Source organism: Mobula hypostoma, chromosome 4 (assembly GCF_963921235.1).
Source record: "Mobula hypostoma chromosome 4, sMobHyp1.1, whole genome shotgun sequence".
Lineage (NCBI taxonomy): Eukaryota > Metazoa > Chordata > Chondrichthyes > Myliobatiformes > Myliobatidae > Mobula > Mobula hypostoma.
Window position 1 is genome coordinate 135,879,807 of NC_086100.1, and position 22,885 is coordinate 135,902,691.

General features: G+C 40.6%; 1 protein-coding gene across 2 annotated transcripts in view; it reads left to right on the forward strand.

Annotated features, from left to right (window-relative positions):
- Positions 1–1,191: 1,191 nt before the first annotated feature.
- hspa4l (heat shock protein 4 like) overlaps positions 1,192–22,885 on the forward strand; it is a 76,046-nt gene continuing 54,352 nt past the window's right edge. Inside the window, exons 1-5 of one of the 2 annotated variants that reach the window (XM_063046557.1) lie at positions 1,192–1,437; positions 5,808–5,865; positions 6,665–6,805; positions 15,645–15,767; positions 22,562–22,661. In XM_063046557.1, coding sequence (XP_062902627.1) covers positions 1,331–1,437; positions 5,808–5,865; positions 6,665–6,805; positions 15,645–15,767; positions 22,562–22,661 — 529 coding nt within the window. In that variant the 5' untranslated portion in view covers positions 1,192–1,330. Of the gene's footprint in view, positions 1,438–5,807; positions 5,866–6,664; positions 6,806–15,644; positions 15,768–15,803; positions 16,082–22,561; positions 22,662–22,885 lie in introns of those variants that run through there. The other variant, XM_063046558.1, reaches the window with a different exon arrangement.

Here is a 22,885-nt window from a genome sequence, read left to right on the forward strand (position 1 = left end):
GTTCCAGCCCTGTCCAAATCTGAGCTTTGTGGCCTCATCTAGTTCCAGTGCCTCACCTAGCCCAAGAGTTCCTTGCCCAGTCCAGTGCTGGAGATTCCTCGTCCTGTCCTTGCCAAGGTCCTAGTCCCAAGTCTTCGCCTAGACCCGGGTTCTGGTTTTGAGTCAAGACCCAGGTTCTGAGTTCCAACCAAGACCTAGGTTCCGGGTCCTTGTCCAGGCTCTGGTTCCGGAATTCCGTATTCCTAGTCCAGGCTCCTTGTTCCTAGTTCCCCGTCTAGATCCCGTATTTCTAGTCCAAGTCCTAGCCCAGGCCCTGAATCCTAGTCTCATCCAGGGCCTGCGTCAACGTCCAGCGTCATTTCTTCCTTACTCACCTTGCTATCTCGATAGTCCTGTTCCTAGTACTTCAACGTCTGTGTCTTGCATTTGGGTCTGCTCCCAACACCCCCTTGTAACACAGGGAGTATAACTGGCGGGGTTACTAAATAGAGTTGAGATGGACTCAATAGCCGCGTTCTGTAGTACCTCAATGACTTAAAATTTACAGCTCAGAAAGTAGCTCTTTAACAACAAAAGTGAATTCATTAATCACTCTTTCGAACCTCCACCCGTGTTTCATCATCTGACCACGATGATTGATCTTGTGCAGTAAACGTTTCCAACTTCTCAAATATATTTATACAATCTGCATCAATTTCGGTGTTATAGCAACCCAAGCCACATTCTCACTCTACTTCAGTAATGATGGTAGATCATCAACCCGAAATATTAATTGTTTCCCTCTCCACAGATGCTGGATACTTCCAGAATGTTCTATTTAATTTCAGGTTTCCAGCATTTGCAGTTTGTTTTTCAACACTATATTAATTAATACCTCATTGTATCATGGAGTCTGTCGTTTGAGAGTACTTACAATTTTCATCGTCACGCCTCTACAGAGGCATCAACAAATCTCGAATATTTAGTTGACTAATGTGTTAGATCGCTCCGAAATGTAATCAATGTTTTAAAAAAAATGCGCATTAGCTCAATACCTCCACTGCTTTTTATGACTCAGCGAGCACCTCAGCGTCACATTTGATTGATATATGCTAAAGTCAATGCCAGCCAATGAATCGCTGAGATATCTACCAATCAGCTTCATCGGTGGGCGGGTGGTTGTGGGAGCGTCATACGTCACGACTGCGGCGTTTTTCTGGAGCATTCTACCGGCCGGTTATCGCACGCAGCGGAGGTAGTGCGGCTGTTACTGGTGCAGTTTGCCTGTCCGGTTTTTTTAAAATCAGGGCTTTTGTGTATCACTGTACATTGGTTAAACGTAAAAGTGGTAATGTCGGTGGTTGGCTTTGATGTGGGATTCCAGAACTGCTACATCGCCGTGGCGAGGAGCGGCGGCATCGAGACTATCGCCAATGAGTACAGCGACAGGTGTACACCGTGAGTATCGCTATCTTCTCCAATTAATTTATGCGACAAAGTCGTTAGCCCTCCCGCTCTGGTAGCTGCGTGTGAGCCTGCGGATGAATTGGGGACGGCGGGGTAGTGGTGGGGGTGGGGTGGTGCCGGCTTTCGCTGTAGATGCTGAGTCTGGGCCTGTTCTAGTGAAGTCGATGTGAAGGGATGTGCGCCACTCCTGTGACCACGCTGCTCACCACGTTGGAGCTAGGTGTGGATTGACTGTACCAGTCTTCCGTCACTCTCGGTGTTTTGTGAGGGGAAAGGAATAGTTAGTTATTCTGCGTATGGTATGTAGATTTGATGCGTTTCCTGTGCTTCAGAGTGTATCCAGCGCTGAGTAGAGTAGTTGGATGTCTGAGCAGATTCTTCAGTCACCAATTCCGCGGTTATCTCGAAAATGACAGGAGGGAATGTTACCATTCACCTGCCGCTTTATTAAATGTAATGCTCATAAAATATAAATGCGCGATTTCCGAGCTTACATTTTTAAAACAATTTTGGATTAGAGTATACCCGTCCATCGAGAGTTGTGCATTTTCCATTCATTCTGGTTGTGAGCCCCAACGTGCGTTAATGTTACGTCCTTTCAAGCAAACTCCACCCTATTTATTAAATTAGCCGTTTCAAATGCTCTCCTCCTTAGCTATTATTAAGGTCGATCATTTATTTTTTGTAAATTAGAGTACAGTAACAATTTTAGTGAATATCCAGGAGGTGAACTTGGTCTTGTGGTACTTGATAAAGTACCATGTGTTGCAAATACTTTACTGGCTACAGCGTCTAGATTTCCATGGTTTAGTACTATTACGACGTAACTTGCCTTGGAAGCCACTTTCTTTCTCGATATTTTAATATTGCACTGGTCTTTGATTTTTTTTAAAAAATGCTCCCCGATTCTCATTTGACATTCATTACTGATGCGTTGAAGATTAATGTCATGTTCAAACACCACTTTTTCCTGCCATGACTTGTTATAAAAGCTTGGTATATTACTTGCACTATATTAGAAAAACATGTATAGGAGGAGTATGTCGGATACCTGTGCAGTTTTTTTTGATATTTTTCATAACTTTGTAATATATTCGAGAAATACAGCTGTGAAATTTGAACATTTTCTTCTAGGGTAAGCTATTTTTTTTTAAAAAAACATGCTTTGGGTAGGTATTTCAATTCTAACCTGACACCCTAGGGGGTGCTGTGATTATCTAAGTTGTTAAGTCAAGAGGCTATCCAAAATGTTAATTTTAATGGAAAATTTGAACCTAAAATTTCTCTGGATCCACTCTTCCATGTATCAAGACTTGGGTTCGTAAGTGGAGACTCAGCTAACTGGCTTCAACGGGAAATATGTGATACTTGAATAGTCTTAACATAGTTGAACCTTTTACTTGGAGGAGGAGATGTTGTATGTGTTTTCATAATAATCACCATTAACTAAAAATTGGAATATTTAAGTTACATATCTGCTGTCTTTCAGTGCAGATTGGAAGCTTCATCACTGTGCAGTTAGTAGTTTTGCCTCATTTTAATAACATTTTACACTTCCTCCAGATTTGAGCATGAAATCTGCTAGTGTAGTGCATCAGCTCCTCCATATTATATCAAAAGTTTTCTGGATATGATATTGAAAAGATTCTGACCTGCATCCTTGGATACACATGTTTTTTTGAAGAAGGTGGCTGTTTTCCAGTCATGGTCATATTTACCTTCAGGAGATCAGTGTGTTATCATTGGTTTGCTGTTTGTGGGTATTAGCATTATAATAAAAACTTCAGAAATTAAGAGCATCACACACAAAATGCTGGAGGAACTCCGGCTGGCCAGCATCTATGGAAAAGAGTTAATAGTTGATGTTTCGAGCGGAAGCCTCATCAGGGCTGTTTTTAAAAAGATGAGAGTCAGAGTAAGAAGGTGGGGGTAGGAGAGAAAGAAGTACAAGGTGATAAGTGAAACTAGGGGAGGGGTGAAGTAAAGTGCTGGGAAATTGGTGTCAGAGATCGGAAGAAGGAGGAATCTGATAGGGTAGAGGCCTATGGAGGCAATGGAAGGGGGAGAAGCACCAGAAGGAAGTGATGGGCAAGTAAGGATATAAGGTCAATTACTGGAAGTTGGAGAAATCAACGTTCATGTCGTCAGGTTGGAGGCTACTCGGACAGAATGTAAGGTATTGTTCCTCCAATCTGCGTGTGCCCTCATCATAGCAGAAGAGGGGACCATGGACTGGTATGTCAGAATGGGAAGTAGAATTGAAATGAGTGGCCACTGGGAGATCCAGCTTTTTCTGGCAGACAGAGCATAGGTTCTTAGTGAAGTGGTCTCCCAATTATGTAAGGTCTTGTCGATATACACGTGGCTACACCAGGATCACCCCAACAGACTCACAGGTGAAGTGTCACTCACTTGGAAGGACTTTTTGGGGCCTTGAATGATAGTGAAGGAGGAGCTGTAGGGGCAGGTGTGGCTCTTGTTCTGCTTGCAAGGATAAGTATCAGGAGGGAGATCAGTGAGGAGGGACAAATGGACAAAGGAGTCGCCTAGGGAACAATCCCTGTGGAAATTTTGGGGGGGGGGGGCAAGATGCGCTTAAGTGATGGGATCAAGTTGAAGTTGTGGAGAATTATGTCCTAGATACAGAGACTAGTGGGGTGGTAGGTAAGTACATGAGCAACCCTATCACTGGTGGGATGGGGTGAGTGCAGATGTGCGTGAAATGGAAGACGTGGGTGAGTGCAGTGTTGATATGTTGGTCCCTCCACCCCATCCACTTCAAGCACCTGCGCTCCGTCTGCCAGAAAAGGGTGAATCGCCCGGTGGCCACCCATTTCCATTCCAACATGTCAGTCCATGGCCTCCTCTTCTGCGATGAGGCCACAATCAGGTTGGAGGAGCAACACCTTGTGTTCTGTGTGAGTAGCCTCCAATCTGATAGCTACAACATCTATTTCTTGAACTTCAGTAAATTCGGTATTTACTTCTGCCGGAGGAGTGACTTGAATCTACTTCAAGTTTCTTCCTGCCCTCCCCCACCTTCTTACTCTGACTTCTCGTCTTTTTTTCCAGTTACTTTTTTTTTCATAGATGCTGGCTGGCCTGATAAATCCCTCCAGCATTTTGTCTGTGTAGCCGCTTGACCCTGCCCTGTTGGTGGTATATCTGCATCCGAGATGGATTAAAGTGCTTTTGACAAATCTGGTGTGCTACTCTTCGAACAAATATGCTTCTATTTTTTTTATTTTGTTTCATTAATCACTTCCTTTTGCTTTTAATGCAATGAATACGGCTTTGAGTTTCTCTTACACTAAATGGTGGAATAGGGGTGTTCATGCTTGCATCTTACGTGCAACTTGTGATGGAGCAGTACAAATAGTCTTTTTTTTTCTGTATCACTTTAGAATATAAAATTAAGGATTCATCCAGATTTCAAAACTGGGAATTAAAGATGAGCATGTAACTTCGTGGCCAAGTGGTTAAGGCATTGGACTAGTGACCTGAAGGTTGAGTTCGAGCTCTAGCCAAGGCAACGTGTTGTGTCCTTGAGCAAGGCATTTAATCTCACATTGCTCTGTGATGACACTGGTGCCAAGCTGTATGGGTCCTAATGCCCTTCCCTTGGACAACATTGGTGTCGTGGAGAGGGGAGACTTGCAGCATGGGTAACTGCCGGTCCTCCACGAAACCTTACCCAGGCCTGCGCCCTGGAGAGTGAAGAATTTCCAGGCACAGATCCATGGTCTCACAAGGCTAACGGATGCCTTAAATGTGATATTAATCTTACATTTTTGCCTTTTATTATTTTAAACCTTTACAGATCACTTTTGAACCAGGATGTATATTTGAATATTTATTCTGTGGTATCAGGAAGGACTAGCTAGTTTGTGCATAGTGGAATATGTGATCAGATAAGTTTGAGATGTGAAGAAAGGGTATTGTTTGCTGCCTCTTTAAAGAAAATGTTCATTTAATATGCTAGTGATGAAACTTCAGAAGTAAAACATTGGTTCTGATTGTGTTAGGTGCTACCTCTAGCTCTTAAAGTAATTACAATATCTTGACATTTTTTGCATTGTTATTGTGCTTTGCTATACCCTCCATTCATAAACAGAAATGGGGGGAAATTATGAAGAATTGTCCTCCTATACTGAGCCCAAAGCTAGCAATATTATTTCGGTGAATAAAGAGGACATATAATAATGTGTAGTACAACATTAATAATGAAACAAATTTGTGAAAGGCTGCAAATACTTCCATGAAGATAGTACAATATTCCTTAATCTCATATTTGGTCATCTTGTGTAAATTTTTTTAACCAGTATAACATAGCTTATTAACTACTTAATGTTTTGCTGCAGGGCTTGTGTATCATTGGGACCTAAGAATCGGGCAATTGGAGCAGCTGCCAAGATCCAGGTAGGAAAGTGTTGAATTCTATCTTTTGGCAACAGATTATTGTTTTTATCTTTTGAATGTGAGCATTTGCCAAAATTTTCATTGGGATTCATTTAGCATTATTGCTGAACTGCAGCACAAATCTGAAATTTCTGTAGTGTATTTGAAGGTAAATGTATGATACTTTTTGTATGCAAGGTCCTTTAATTTTTGCATTAGTGCTATGTATGCACTTTATTCTTTTTTAGTAATTTCCCTTTTTGTTTGAGCTGATATTTTATGTTCAAAGTGGTGGTTGTTTTTACATCCTTGTTAGCAATACATTTTCATTACACATCTTTTATCTTTATCATTTGGAAACTGAACAGATATTAATATTTCTAAATAAGAAAATGCTTACAAAATCTATCCAATTGTTTTGTATTTACATTACGTGAAATTTCAGGTTACTATCATTAGATCAATAGTGCAATAATATTTTCTGAGAAGCCAAACGCAAAACTTCTGCCAACCAAAATTTAAGAAAATAGGAGTTTGACTTGTCAGAAAATGTTATTGCACCATTAGTGATAATTATAGTAATCTGAGATTTAAAATAATGTTTCATGTTGGTATTAACAAATTGCATTGTGGTATTTTATGAAATACATTGAATAATAAACTGAAGAAAAACTTAATTCCTTATTATAATGGTGGTTTTGCTATTAAGATGAAGAAATCATATTTCAGAAGTTAGAAGTTTATTGTAGGAATAATCATTTTTAAGTATAATTTAGTCAGTGTTGCTGTTTGCCATATTTGTGAATGTTTCAATTTGCAGATTGTGACCAATGCAAAGAATACAATACAAGGTTTTAAACGACTGCATGGCAGGACCTTCGATGACCCATTTGTACAGGCTGAAAAAAGCAAGCTTGCTTATGAACTTCAAAAGTTACCAAGTGGCAGTGTTGGAATCAAAGTAAGTTTTTTTTTCTTTGTGGAGACCATATGTTAATTAGTATGTGTAGAAGTTTAATTATAAAGAATTCCCTAGTGTTTCACTGAATGTTATCAAACAAAATTTGGTGCAAAGCTACACCAGCAGCTATTGGGCATGATCAGAAGTGTTTAAGGAGTATCTTCGAAAGAAAAGTTTTAATGAAAAAGAACCACATTATAAATTGCAAGCTTTTATAAGTGAACCCCTTTTTTTTTTTTACTGGCCATCTCTAGAGATGCAGCTTGTTAGTCTGTCGCTACCAGCCACTGTACTGTTGTGAGGAAACCATCTTTGTCAAACTCCATACGTCTATGGTCAGTTTGACTTGGGTCCCATCAAAACTGGGAAGTTGGGATATCTTAACCACCTGAACCCCAATCTGTGTGAATACTGCCCCCATGCAAGTAGCCGTCAGCAAGGAATAACAGATCATACACTGCATACAATTATAAAGAAAGTATATTTACAAATTTCATCTGTTTGGAATTGTTATTGGGAAAAAGAAAAAATTTAAAGGGCCCATTAGTTATTCCAGTCCAAATGTACACAACTTCAAGATGAGCTCCAACTTTAACTCGCGTGCTGGACCCACAAAACACACACCACCTTCCAAATGTTGCTCAAAATCCACCTCGAATAAACGGGCTTCCCCATGGGAGTATTGGTCCTTCCTTGAAGCCATTCATCTGCACAAAGCACCTTGTGCAACAGAGACGGCATCTTCAGCTATCTTCCCTCCTGTCCTGTCCTCTCCTCTCCCGCCAGAAAGACTTTGACCCACACCAGTGTCCGTCACTAAAACCTCTCCGCCCAGCGTCTCTAGAACCTCCCAATGGTTGGAGGCTCGAAGTTTTCGGACGGACGGACGGACTCAGTGTCGGCTGCTTCCAAGGCATTGGCAAGTTGACGGTGCCTGGAGGTTTATGGCAGGGATTTTCTCCCTTTTGCCGCTGCTATCAGGGACTCGGGGACTTTGAGATTTTTTTTTACCGTGCCCATGGTTTGTTCTTCATCAAGTTATGGTATTGCTTTGCACTGTTGTAACTATATGTTATAATTATGGGGTTCTGTCAGTGTTAGTCTTTGGTTTGTCCTGTTTTCTGTGATATCACTCCAGAGAAACATTGTATCATTTCTTAATGCATGTATGCATTTTTAAATGACAATAAAAGAGGACTGAGTGTTCTCATAATCTTAAAAATTCCACCATCCTGATTGGCTGACACAATATTCCTAAGTTGAACAGCAACCCCTTCAGCTCAAACCCAAACATGCTAAAAGCAAAACAGACTGCTCGTACAGAACTGCTAAAAATGAAATACCTACAGCATAGTAGTAAAAACTGGAAGTTACATAAGTAGTAATGTCACTGACAACATTACTCACTATTTAAAATTGATAATTGAAATTAAAGTGTCTTGTGACATCAGCCTTCATGTTGAGCAGAAGTTTTATAATGTTGATCAGAGTTCAAAGTACATATATGTCACCATGTACAACCCTGAGATTCATTTCTTGTGGGCATTCTCAATGGAACTATAATAGCTACTTACAGTATAACAAAATCAATGAAAGACCGCCTGTCTGGGGTGTTCATCCAAAGTACAGAAGACAACAAACTGCAAATGCAAATATAAATAATACTGAGAACATGAGATGAAGAGTCCTTGGTTGTAGGAACATTTCAATTGTGGGGCAAGTGGTTATTCCCTTTGTTCAAGAGCCTAATGGTTGAGGGTTAGTAACTGTGGTTGTGCAAGTCCTGAGGTTCTTGTATCACCACCTTGATGACGGCAGTGAGAAGAGAGTGTCACCTGGGTGGTGGGGATCCCTGATAATCAATGCTGCTTTCCTACAACAGCACTTCATGTAGCTGTGCTCAATGGTTGGGAGGGCTTTACTGGTGATGATCTGGGCGAAATCCACTACTTTTTGTAGGATTTTCCATTTAAGGGGATTGGTGTTTATTTGTCAGGCTGTGATGCAGTTAGTCAGTATACTCTCCACTACACATCTACAGAAGTTTGTCAAAGTTTTAGATCTCATGCTGGATCTCATTGAGCAAGAGGTTGTTACGATACCAGATATAAGTGTAAGGCAAGTAGAGCAGGGGTCTAAGCATACAGTGTTGTGGTTCACCTATGCTGTTGGAGATTGTGGGGGAGATGTTGCCAGTCCAAACTGACTGAAGCCTGTAAGTGAGGAAATCCAGGATCCAGTTGCACAATCCTTCTTTTGCATGAGAATCTCAATGTAAAATCTTTATTATAAGGGATTTCTAGCATCACATTCCAGCAGTCATGGTTTACATAGGAGCTTGTACAGAGGGTCACAAGCCCCACTGTACTAGCAATGATCCCAGATGCATCATGGGCTCAATGGGCCAAACTGTTTGCTATTCTTAAAGCATTGTGTGCTGAGTAAAATATTACAAGATCTGTAAGTTCAATTGCAATGCTGGAGGATTTCAGCAAGTCTGGCAGCATCCATGGAGGGGAATAAATGGTGAATGTTTTTGGTTGAGACCCTTCATCGGGATTGCAAAAGAAGGTTGCAGATTCCAGAATAAGTAGGTGGGGGGTGGGGAAGGATTGCAAGCTTTTAAGTGATAGGTAAAACCAGTGGGTGGAGGAAGGGGTGAAGTAAGAAGTTAGGATATGACAGATGGAAGAGGGAAGGGGTTGAAGGAGGAAGAATCCAATAGAAGAGCACAGTGGACCATGTGAGGAGGAGGAGGGACACCAGATGGAGGAGAATGGGCAGGTGAGAAGAGGAGGAGGGGAGAGATCACTGTTCATGCCACCAGTTTGGAGTCTACCCAGATAGAATATTAGGTATAGCTCCTCTAACCTGAGTATGGCCTCATTGTGGCAGTAGAGGAGACCATGGATACACATTTTGGGAATGGGAAGTCAAATTGAAATGGTTAGTCACCAGGCGATCCTTCCTTTTGTGCCAGATGAAGTGTATGTGTTCGCTGAAGTGGTATCTCGATCTACTGAACGTCAGGTCTCACTGATGCAGAGGAGGCTGCACTGGGAGCACCAGGTACAATAAATGACCCTGACAGGCTTGCAGCTGAGTGCCTCACATGGAAGGACTGTTTGGGGCTCTGAATGGTGTTAAGAAAGGCAGGTGTTGAACTTGTAATACTTGCAGAGATAAGTGCCGGGGGGAGATCTGTGGGGGGGGGCAGGGGGAGATGGGTGAACAAGGAAGTCGGGTAGAGAGCAATCCCTATGGAGAGCTGAAGGAGTGAAAGATGTGTTTAGCAGTAGGATCATGTTGCAGATGGCTTAAGTTACAAAGAATGGATATCCTGGCTGCAGAGACTCTTGGGGTGGTAGGTAAACACAAGGAGGACAGCATCCCTGGGGTGCTGATGATAGAGTGAAGGCGGCATTGATGATGGTGGAAGGGAAATGCTGTTTTTTGAAAAAGGAAAACGTCTTGGATGTTCCATAGCATTGGATAGGGCTAGGAATAGACAAATTGAGAAAGCATTTAACTGGAGTAAGGTGAAATATGAGGTTCTCGGGCAGGAACTTGGAAGCATAAACTGGGAACAGATGCTCTCAGGGAAATGTACGGCAGAAATGTGGCAAATGTTCAGGGGATATTTGCGTGGGGTTCTGCATAGGTACGTTCCAATGAGAAAGGGAAAGGATGGTAGGGTACAGGAACTGTGGTGTACAAAGGCGGTTGTAAATCTAGTCAAGAAGAAAAGAAAAGCTTCCGAAAAGTTCTGGAAAAACTAGATAATGATAGAGATCTTGAAGATTATAAGGCTATCAGGAAGGAGCTGAAGAATGAAATTGGAGTCAGAAGGGGCAATGAGGCCTTAGCAGACAGGATTAGGGAAAACCCCAAGGTATTCTACAAGTATGTGAAGAGCAAGAGGATAAGACGTGAGATAATAGGACCAATCAAGTGTGACAGTGGAAAAGTGTGTATGGAACCGGAGGAGATAGCAGAGGTACTTGATGAATATTTTGCTTCAGTATTCACTATGGAAAAGGATCCTGGCAATTGTAGGGATGACTTACAGTGGACTGAAAAGCTTAAGTATATAGATATTAAGAAAGGATGTGCTGGAGCTTTTGGAAAGCATCAAGATGGATGAACCACTGGGACGGGATGAGATGTACCCCTGGCTACTGTGGAAGGTGAGGGAGGAGATTGCTGAGCCTCTGGCGATGATCTTTGCATCATTAATGGGGACAGGAGAGGTTCTGGAAGATTGGAGGATTGCGGATTTTGTTCCTTTATTCAAGAAAGGGAGTAGGATCTGTTCTGGGACCCTTACTCTGTGATTTTTATAAATGACTTGGATGAGGAAGTGGAAAGACGCTTTAGTAAATTTGCTGATGACTCAAAGGTTGGGGGTGTTATAGATAATGTGGAGGGCTATCAAAGGTTACAGCGGAACATTGATAGGATGCAAAACTGGGCTGAAAAGTGGCAGATGGAGTTCAACCCAGTTAAGTGTGAAGTGGTTCATTTTGGTAGGTCAAATATGATGGCAGAATACGGTATTAATGGTAAGACTCTTGGCAGTGTGGAGGATCAGCGGGATCTTGGGGTCCGAGTCCATAGGACACACAAAGCTGCTACGCAGGTTGACTCTGTGATTAGGAAGACATACTGTGCATTGGCTTTCATCAATCGTGGGATTGAGTTTAGGAGCCGAGGGGTAATGTTGCAGCTATATAGGACCCTGGTCAGACCCCACTTGGAGTACTGTGCTCAGTTCTGGTAGCCTCACTACAAGAAGGATGTGGAAACCATAGAAAGGGTGCAGAGGAGATTTACAAGGATGTTACCAGGATTGGGGAGCATGCCTTGTGAGAATAGGTTGAGTGAACTTGGCCTTTTCTCCTTGGAGTGACGGAGGAGAGGTGACCTGATAGAGGTGTATAAGATGATGAGAGGCATTGATTGTGTGGATAGTAAGGCTTTTTCCCCAGGGCTGAAATGGTTAACACGAGAGGGCACAGTTTTAAGGTGCTTGGAAGTAAGTACAGAGGCGATGCCAGGGGTAAGTTTTTCTTTTACGCAGAAAATGGTGAGTGTGTGGAGTGGGTTGCCGGCAACGGTGGTGGAGGCAGATACGATAGGGTCTTTTTAGAGACTCCTGGATAAGTGTATGGAGCTTAGAAAAATAGAGGGCTATGGGTATCCCTAGGTAAGGACATGTTTGGCACAGCTTTGTGAGCTGAAGGGCCTGTATTGTGTTGTAGGTTTTCTATGTTCTAGAATGGAAAGCCTTGACCTGAGAAGAGATGGGACAATATGGAGGAACTGAAAAAGGGAATAGCATTTTTATAAAATAACTGGCAGGAAGAGGTATAGTCAAGATAACTAAGAATCGGTAGGTTTCTAAAATATATCGGCAGACAGCCTGTCTCCTGAGATGGAGAAAAAGATAAAGAAAGGAGAGGGGTATCAGAAATAGACCAAGTAAATTTGATGGCAGAGTGGATGTTGGAGCCAAAGTTCCTAAAATTAGCAAGTTCCTAATGGGTGCAGGAAGCAGCACCGATACAGTTGTCAAAGTAGTGTAGAAAGAAATGAGGAGCATTAACTACCAATGCAGGCTTGGAAAATGGACTGGTCCACTTAGCCAACAAAAAGACAGGAATAGCTGGGGCCCATGTGGGTCTATAAGAGTATAGGGTAAAAATGAGATAATCAATTTCAGGTAATTGAAGTGAAGCATCTTCACTCCATCTGCTACAAAAGACAGGATCTCAAGGTGGACGCCCATTTCAGTTGGCTTCCTTTCCCACTCAGACATATCTAACCATGGCCTCCTCTACTACCATGATGGGGCCATACTTGGGTAGAAGGAGCTACTCCTCATGTCATCTGGATAGCCTCCAACCTGATGGCATGAACATCAATTTCCATACCTTCTGGTAACTTCTGTCCCTTCACAGTTCGTTCTCTCGCTCTTGCTCTCCCTCCACATTCACCATGCTGGTTACCCTCTCACCCCTTGTCCTCACCTACCCATCTCCTCACACTGGTGTCCTCCTCCTCGTCTCATGGTCTACCGACTGTTTATTCCCCTCTATAGATGCTACCTGACTTGTTGAGTTTCTCCACCATTTTATGTATTGCTCAAGATTTACAGAATACATCTGAGATGTCATTGTCATCATTCAAAGAATAGGGTTTCCATTCCACTATCACTGATGTCTCCTCTTACCTGTATCTCCTCCATTTCCCAGACATCTGTCCTCACCACATCTTACCCCTGCCATGAAAGGGACAGAGCTTCCCTTGTCCTTGCCAACTGTCCCTAGGGTGTCTGCATCCTGCTGTGTCTTCCTCTACATCAGTGAGACCTAACATCGATGGGGGGGGCGGGGTCTTTTTTTTTAGCACCTTTGCTCCATCTGTCACAAAAGGTGGACTTTCCCAGTGACCATATATTTCTATTCTACTTTCCATTTTTTCCATTCCCGTTCTGACATGTTGCATCTGTCATGTGATTGGCAACAATGAATTATGAATTGAGGCAGGTTTTATAAACAAACATAAACATTTATTAAACTCTGCTCAACAAATAGCGAAAAGTATTCAAGCGACTAACCTAACCGGAAGTTAACTGCTATACGGCAACTTTGGAACAGTTGGTAAATGCGAGAACAGTTCTTAAGATGGTATTTGAAAGTCCAAGAGATTCACACAGGCAATAAGGAGAGACTTCTCTGGAAACGGATTTCTTCGAAGACATGACATTACTGCTAATTCTCCAAAGGATTTACAATGAAGGAAATAACACGGCTTAAAGGAACTCTTCCTTCAGTTAGTCCTGACGAAGGGTCTCTTCCTGAAACGTCGACTGCACCTCTTCCTAGAGATGCTGCCTGGCCTGCTGCGTTCACCAGCAACTTCTATGTGTGTTGCTTGAATTTCCAGCATCTGCAGAATTCCTGTTGTTTGCTTAAAGGAACTGACCTTTTCCTGGCGAGTAGACACTACTCAAACTTCCCTGCTCTTGCAGGAGTTATCGCAGATACAGGTCACCATTTCTGAAACGAATCCTCAATAAGGTTGATCCTTTATAAAGCCGTTGAACAACTCCAACTTTATTCTGATCCTTCAGGTTCCCATCCTTTAGTAAAGTCTTGACTCTCCAGTACTACTGAAAAGGGAAAATTATAGATGCAACACACGTAAACCTGGCAGCAATTGGTGATACTGCCAGCACCGAACTTTGCACCTTAAAGTAGCCAGGAAAACTGTTTTAAAACGAAACTGCATCGTGACCAATACACAGCATAACGGAGTAGCATAACGAACTAACACAAAACTCAACAAACTGAAAACTAACTGCGTCACCAGGGTTTACCTTTATATACCTGTTGAGAACAGGTCATCACGTGACCTCGCACTGACGGGAACATTACATCATGTGACCTCCGCAAGACCGTTACATCATGCTCATAAGACAGTCACAAGATACTCATGGGGTATGTAACACATCCAACACATCATTCTGCATAACTTGCACCACCTTCCACGGGATCCTACCACTAAACACATCTTTCTCCCACTCACAACCCTCTACTTCCATCCTCTGCTTTCTCTGTCTCCCTTATCTGCTTGTCGATCCCCATTGATCTCCGTACTGGCATTTATTCCTGCAAACAGGACAAAGGCTACATCTACCCTTACACCTCCTCCTTCACAGCCACTCTGGGGCCCCATCAATCCTTTCTGGTGGAGTGACAACTCACCTGTGCCTCTGTCAGGGCTGTCCACTGTATCTGGTGCTCCTGCTGTAGCCTGCTCTACTTTGGTGTGACCCAACATAGATTGGCAGACTGCTTCATCAGGCACATTTGCTCCATCCATCACAAAAGGCGAGCTTTCCTAGTGGCTACCTGTTTTTATTTTGCTTCCCATTCTGACAATGTCAGTTCATGGCCTCTTCTACTACCACAATGAGGCCACTCTCAGGTTGGCAGAACAACGCCTCGTATTTCATCTGGTTAGCCTCCAACCTCATGGCATCTATTCAGCCAATCATGAGACAGCAATTCAATGCATAAAAGCATGCAGACATGGTCAAGAGGTTCAGTTATTGTTCAAACCAACCATCAGAATGGGGGGAAAAATATAAGCCAAGTAACTTTGACTGTGGAATGATCGTTGGTACCAGATGGGGTGGTTTCACTTTGTCAGAAACAACTGATCTGCTGGGATATTCACGCACAAGTCAAAAAACAAACATTCCAGTGATTGGCGATTATGTGGGCAAAAATGCCTTGTTAATAAGACACGTCAGAGGAGAATGGCCAGACTGGTTCAAGCTGACAGAAAGACAACACTAACTCCAATAACCATGGGTTGCAACAGTGGTGTGTAGAAGACAATCTCTGAAGGCACAACACTTAAAGCTTTGAAGTGGATGGCCAACAGCAGCGGAGGAACCCAATCATACATTCAGTGGCCACTTTTAGGTACATGAGGTACCTAATAAAATGGCCACTGAGTGTATATTGCCTAGTGAGAATTCTCCAATGTATTTTTCTTTTTGGCCTGTTTGAGATCACTGGTGCTGGCCATCAGGAGTCTTGTTGAACTGATACCTGACAGTATCTGACAGCAACAATAGGGAGGTTCACAGTAATCAGTGCTAACAACTTTATATTTTATTGTTGGCAGGTGCCATCCAGGTGTGATCTAAATTGACAGTAATAAAAAATGTAATGAAGTCGTTGTCTTTTTTTCTATTTCCTCTGTTCTCTCAACTTTTTTTATTATTTTAAAACTGGGTAATTTGGCATGTAATTTTTTTTTGCAGGTACATTACTTGAATGAAGAACGAGTTTTTGCTGTTGAACAAATAATGGGGATGTTACTGACTAAACTCAAAGAGACTTCAGAAAATGCGCTGAAGAAGCCCGTGACTGACTGTGTAATTTCGGTAGGTTGGATTGAAGTAACGCCAGCAAAATCTCAAAGCTATCCTAGACTTAGTTCCTAAGATTGAAAACCAGTCAACTGCCAGGATGTTATTAATCTCCCTGGATGGAAATGAATAATTCTTCAGAAGTAGCTTCCTTGGTGACATCCTTTTATAAAGAAGTTACCTTAATCTAACTGCTCAAGATGGCAAGCCTTTTTGACTTTATTCCAAGATGAAGTTCAAGAAATTCTATAATACTTTGCTGTAGCGCATTGTATGTAATTGTGGAAAACTTTTGGGTTCCCAGCAAGTATTGTCTTCATTCTTTGAAGGTATTGGTTAATAATTTTTTTGTATTTCCTGTCAAAGTATGAAAATGTGCTCCCAAATGACCCTGGTATATGAACCAGGTAAATCAATCACAAATCATGACCTACTCCAAAGATGTAAAAGTCTAAATCATTGGATGTTGTTCCTTTCACTGTTTTTTATTGTTACTAGTAGCCTATTTATGTGCTCTAAAGAATAATCTAAGGCTTTTTTTTGTGGTAATGGAATATGGTGCAGGATGAGCCCGAGGCCCATTTGTAAACGTGCTATTTCCCTTCAGAAAGTCCTTTTAATCTCATTGTTTAGACTATCACCAAAGCCTTAAACACAATTGTGGTTTCCCTTACATATCTGTACAACTTGCACTTTGAAAGCCATAATTGTCCAACACATATAGCAGGCCTATTTTTGGTATGTTTCCTGAACCACTCCAACACACCTTATCTCCAAAAAGTACCTTTTGTTCATCTTCTGCTTTTCCCCCCGTTCTTTGAATTCTAATAGGAACCACTTCCCTTTGTGCCTTCTCTTAGAATCATATTTAATTCTATTATACTGCTTTTTAACTTTTGCTGCAAAGAGAAAATAACCTAATGTTTCTGTAACAATCCTGAATCCTTCATCTTTGGAACTATTGCAGAAGATATTTTCCACATGCTTTTTAAGACTTTCTCATTGGACTTTCATGTTCTTTTCTAAGTGTGCTGATCAGAATCTGTTGGAATGCTCTAGTTTGATGCATGCGCGTCTCGGTCCATCTTTTCCTACACTCTGAAGGAACTTAATTACCATTTGATCTCAATCTTTCTTTGTCACCAAGTTTTTTTTTGTATTTCATCTGCCACTTGCCCACTCATTTACTTAGTGCATTCACGATGACTTTTTCCAAATTTTTTACACCATGTTTTAAAACGTGAAAGTTAATTTTACATTTGAAACCCAAAGCAAGACAAAAATATATACAGTGGATTCCAGTTAATAGGGACCAATACATTTTGGCCCAATTAAGCAGCTGTCCTGGTTTGCTGAATTTTTATGGAAGTAGTTGCAATGGTATAATTGAGTAACAAATTATGTATGTAAATTAAATGCAGGGCCGGCTGGTGGCGCAACGACATCGGCGCCGGACCCGGGAGCAGAGGTTCCCAGGTTCGAAACCAGTCGGGTCCGCTCCCAAGTACGCTTTCCCTCCGTGCCAGGTTGAGTGTTGAGGTCGCAACTCAACCTCGTAAAATAAAGGGAAAATACTGCGAAAATGTCTGTGTGAGGAGTGGTGCACCACACAGTCTCTCTCTCGCTCCGCGCCTTGTAAGAAAGCCATGAAAAAGACATCATCACGGACATGCACAGACAAGCACGCACAGACTCGCACGCACGCAGGCACACCTCAAAAAAAAGTAAATGAAATGCAGAACAAATTAGGACACCAGTTCTACTACAGTACAATAAAACTAGTTCTTTATAGTTTATCAACGGAGGGTATAATGTTCTTTTGATTGTAAATTAACAATCAGTGCAGACACTTGATGGAGATAACGAACTGTCTTCATATAATGCTATTGGTGATTGTATCCTCCAAATTTTTATTTCCATTGTAATATTCAAGAATTTGAAAGTATTGACAAATTCAAGTAGTGAAATCTTTCCATTTTCAGTCCTGGCTGTTTCTGGCATCTGCAAGCCTGTATGCTTGAAACAGCAGTAAGCAAAACAGTTCTGAATTGTTTTACTGCTCATTTCTCGCCAACTATCAGTGACAAAAATCCCCGCTTTTTGAACACAAACACACGCAATTGACGCTATTTAAAAACTGTTCTCTCTGAGCACAGTGTAGTGTCTAATGGCAACACAAGTGCACATGTGACACTAGTTATAAAAATGTTTGGCAATAGTCTCCTGTCCCCATTAAGTGGTAGAGTGTCCCAAATAAGCAGCTACCCTGATTAACGAATGGCTCAATTAGCTGGAATCCACTATTTATTTTAAAAAAAACACAACTAGCAACAACTCCTGTGTACATAATCTACAATCCTCTAGGTGCGGTGAGTAACCATTGCCTGCTTCCCCATCAAGTCAATTTCTTATCAGCGAATGCTAGTACTGAGCCTATTAGATTGACTCCAATCTTTGCTCTCTTCTCTGTAAGCATTTATCAATGCTTTCTAAAATTATGCTTGATAGCTTCTGTATTCTTTTCTTCAAGCCTTTATTACAGCAGCAAAGAAATTCACTCAATATAGTCAAACCATATATTCTACAGGGTTATCTGTGCTTCAGTTTGCCGCATTTGTTTATAACCACACATTTTAAATATCTATCTTGGTCTCTTCTCTGCTCTCATTTATTCACTGTTACTGCCCACTCCTAATGTTCGCACTCCCTTCCTACCTTTTTCTCTTACTACATACTAGAGGCCATCCATGTACTAGCTTAGACTAGTCCCAGTCCTTGAGGTTCAACCTGTTTATCATGAGTATGTCTCTCCTGCCTGAAAACTGTCATGGCTCTAAGAATCTGAAGCCTCATTTCCCTCCCCAATTATTCTAGTTGGGTATTAATCTGTTCCAACATTATATTTCATTTTAGTTTACGACACGAGAACTATTCAAGAGGCTGATTCCTCCAGAAATTCTGGTTTGTTTCTGTCATTAGTACTGACTAGCTCTGATTTGTCTCCTTGTGTTGCTGTGCCCTTTCCAGGTGCCTTTCCTTTGGAAAAAAGGAAAGCCACATATAGTGATTCCAGAAATTCCCATCTGTGTCTCCAGCAATGGAGTTTTTATGGTTCCTCCATTTTCCTGTTTCTACAGGTTCTTTACATGTGCAAGGACTGCTCTTTTCCATTCTGGAATGTATTCTTTTAAAATGTTTTCCCTGTAGGGATGGTAACCATTTAGAGAGTTGCATTCACCTTGCAGACTTACTGCAAAGATATCATTGTGGCAGATTCTGATCTTAAGTGGAAGTTGTGAAATGGAATGCAATAAATCTGGTGATTAATGGGTTAATACAATAACTAATTACAAAAGCTACTGAACCGTTGATGCTCTGTCACATAGGGTTCCAGTTTCTGCCATCTTTCTCCTCCTCGCCCCCCCCCCCCCGGCCAAACAAATACAGGGATACTCCATGACTTTCTCAGTGGTGACATGGCAGGTAAATTGACTGTGAAACAAGGTGTCTATTGCTGGTAGTAGTGACCATACATTGGTTAGGCCTTGGTGTGACCAATTAATTATGAAGCATGCTAGCAGAACCCATGTCAAGTGCTAGCTGAAAGACCAGGAATAGTCTTACTTTTACACTTAATGAAATCCAGGATGAGCCTGATGAGATTTGTTCTCTCAGATTGGCAGGGCAGACACAACCAATGGTGGAGATACATAATGCTTCACAGTTATGTTTTGGATTAGCTTATTAAATTATTGCTTGTTCCCACCATTGTAACTTCTCCGATACTATTTACATAAAATAATACCACTTTCATAAAAGGATGGGGGAATATGCTGTTACCTCTAGCAAATGTTTATCTGTGATAAATCTTAAAAATTGGTCTCATCTCAGTATAGACATGATTATCTGTGGCATGATTATCATGTCCAGTAGGACAAATATGGAGCACTCCTTATTCAAAGCTCAAATTCGTGAGTGTGGTGAACTATAACCAGGATATCATGACAATATCAAAACTCAGGCCTAGTTTCACTTTCTACTGTCAAACTAAATGGTCAATTTGAATTACTGGAGAGTGTCACTAGAACAGCACCAAATAGTCCTTAAAATATAGCTCTACACGTCAAACACTTGAAGGTATGGTAGCATGTTCACTTGAGATTTTCTCAATCAGAAAATTGAGTATCCCATACAGGAACAAGATATTTTATGACTGTTGTGACAAAAGGATAGTCAATAGTTCAGAATTAAATAAGTAACATGCATTCTTTATATAACTTGATTTTTGAAAAAACAAACAAAAGGTTTGGTTCAGTTTGACTGCAGGGTCTTGATCTCAACAGAACAAACTGAAGGTATGAATTGCGAGTTATGTATTGTAGATTTAACAATAAGTTATGACAGAAAATGAGCAATAGCTAACATTAAATATTGAGTAAATTAAAAGATTTGTTGGGGGAGGGGTAATGGCAAAGAAAAAATCGCAAAGAAAAGTGATCTAGCCATGGCTACCAAGGGAAATTAAGAGGTTTCATGGCATTTACCAAACCAATTAATCTATGGATTACTTAACCCTGACAAATATTCAAGATAGAACAAAACTAATGGAACCGAGTACTACTGTATTAGCCACCTTCATTCGTTGACAGAATAAATTGTCATTCAAGCTGTCAGTTAGCATCAGATCTTCAATAAGCTAAAAGGCATTTGGTTCAAATTTGGCTGTAAAGATTACTTTTAAGAAATTAATGGAGTACTTGGCCAAATATTATCCTAAGCAGTCCATGATATTTAATGGTGGAATCCCACAAGGGTTGGTGATGCCTAAAATACTGGAACAGTACTCTATTCATATTTGGGATGATGGAAGACTGGTAACAGTCTTGTGTGATGATCACGTCTAGCAATAGTGCTGAAAATTTCCCTGACTTTCAGTAACATAGCCACATGACCCATCTACCAGAATCTTAATTGGGCTAAATGTGCTGCACACTAACAACAGAAGCTAGTTATTACATGATACTGCCAGACTCCTGGAACCCTTTCCACTTACTACAAATGGGTTGGGGGTGGGGTTTGCTAGTCAAGAACTAGCATACTAATCAGTAGTACTGTCCACAAGCATAGAACACTATAGGATAGGATAAGCCATTTGCTGATGACTAAAGTTTAAATCTGGCAAGAGTAAAATGGTATCTTTGAGTTGCACCTGGATACTGATTTAAATATTAATAATCCTAGATGGGTGGTTAAATTACAACTGTTTAAATTTGCTTTATCTTCTGCCTGTATCAGCAAGAAGGATTATCCAGCAACTTCGGGAGGAGTAACATCAGTCTTTTAAATGGCGTATACAATCCTGGAGTGAACACATTGAGTTTTAAACTCATCATTACTGAAAATAATAACATTTCTTACCTAATAGTAATAAAGGGCATTTGCCATTGAGATTACAATAGCTCAAAGTCCATAATCACACCCAAGAGCTACTAAGGGTAGCTAATGTTCCCTTGTTGTTGCTGTCCATATACTAAACATTGCTGGGCATTCATTTGTTTATGTTACATCAATGTTTGACTAATAAATTTGTAAAATATTAGTGTGGTCAGATGCTTAAAATAAATAACTTATCATTCTCATCATGTTGACAGAATAGCATTATTTTTCTGATCTTAATGCTTATTGGCTAATGGCTGCACTATGCATGGGGTCAATGTTATCCAATTTTATTTCCTGATATCATTTAACTAACGGCTGTACAATCTACAGTGAAATGAACATGGTTACAATCCAATCCTTAGTGAGTGTGCATATTTGAGAAAACCTTTCCTAAGGAAAAATGAATAGTCCAGAAAATAGGAGAAATTCAAATTGAAACCCATGCCCTCATGTGGTTGGCTTCAAGTTCTTAGTACTACATCTGGCCAGATGATATTTTAGTTTGTGCCTCAAGTTGAAATATTTTTTCCATTTATTATTTATTCCCTTGAGAACACAAGTATGCCAAAATTTAGTAGAATGAGACACATTTATGGCAGCCACAATATGTTGGATTTTTATCTCCACCTTTGCAGCTCTAAACATTTACTGCATAATTGCTTATAATAAGTTGGTAGTAAGCCATTCAAGATCTTGGGAAATGTTTTGTCTTAATTATATTTAAGCATCAAGAAAGAAAGTGAATAATAAAGGTGAAATGCAGTGGCTTTGAGTGGGCTAGACTGGTTTTAGAAAATATGAAAAGGGAAATTTTAATTTAAAAGAACTTTTGCACTACTACTTGCAGACACTACTCTTACGGGCTTCCATTGTTCAGCAACTTGTCAAGATCATAATGTCATCGACAACTGCAATAAGTTAATTCAGCAGTTTCTTATTTGGGGAGATTAATGGTGAGCTATTGTGTAATACAAATTGTAGATTAACATTAAGATAATTAATGCATTTTGTAAGATCCAAACCTCAACATTTCTTCTACCGATGTTCCTTCTACCCCAGCCAATAACTTGTTCTTTCCTGGCACTAAATGGTAAATACTGTGAACAAATGAATTTTTTAAAAGTTAGAAACAAGTTATTCATATGCTGAAATGACTATAAAATGTTTTTTTATTAAATTGCTGAAAAACATAGGAATAAGATTTGTTGAAGATTTTTATTTGCAAAATTTTACTTGCAACCAAATGGTACTATTACATGTTGTGAGATATCATATTGAATGTTATTGTTGGATCCTGGCATATATATATATGTATATCACATTTATGTAAAAAAATATTAAAATCTGAGATTTTCTGAATCTATTGACAGGTCCCTAGTTTTTTCAGTGATGTAGAGAGAAGATCCATGATTTCTGCTGCTAAGATTGCAGGGCTTAATTGTCTGCGACTGATGAACGACACTACTGCAGGTAAAAGAAGAGGCACTATATCTTGGCCTGTTGCTGAGATAAGTGTAGGTAAACTTCATCTTATAGCCTAAGTAAGTAGTGTAACTTTTTCATAAAACTTGGACAAGCACTTAGTGACGTATTGTGATGGTAAAAGTTCATCATATTGTCCAAGTGACAAGCCAAAGTACTACATCTTTAGAAGGGTAAGTGCAAAGTATTAACTGAATATAAATGCCTGTGAA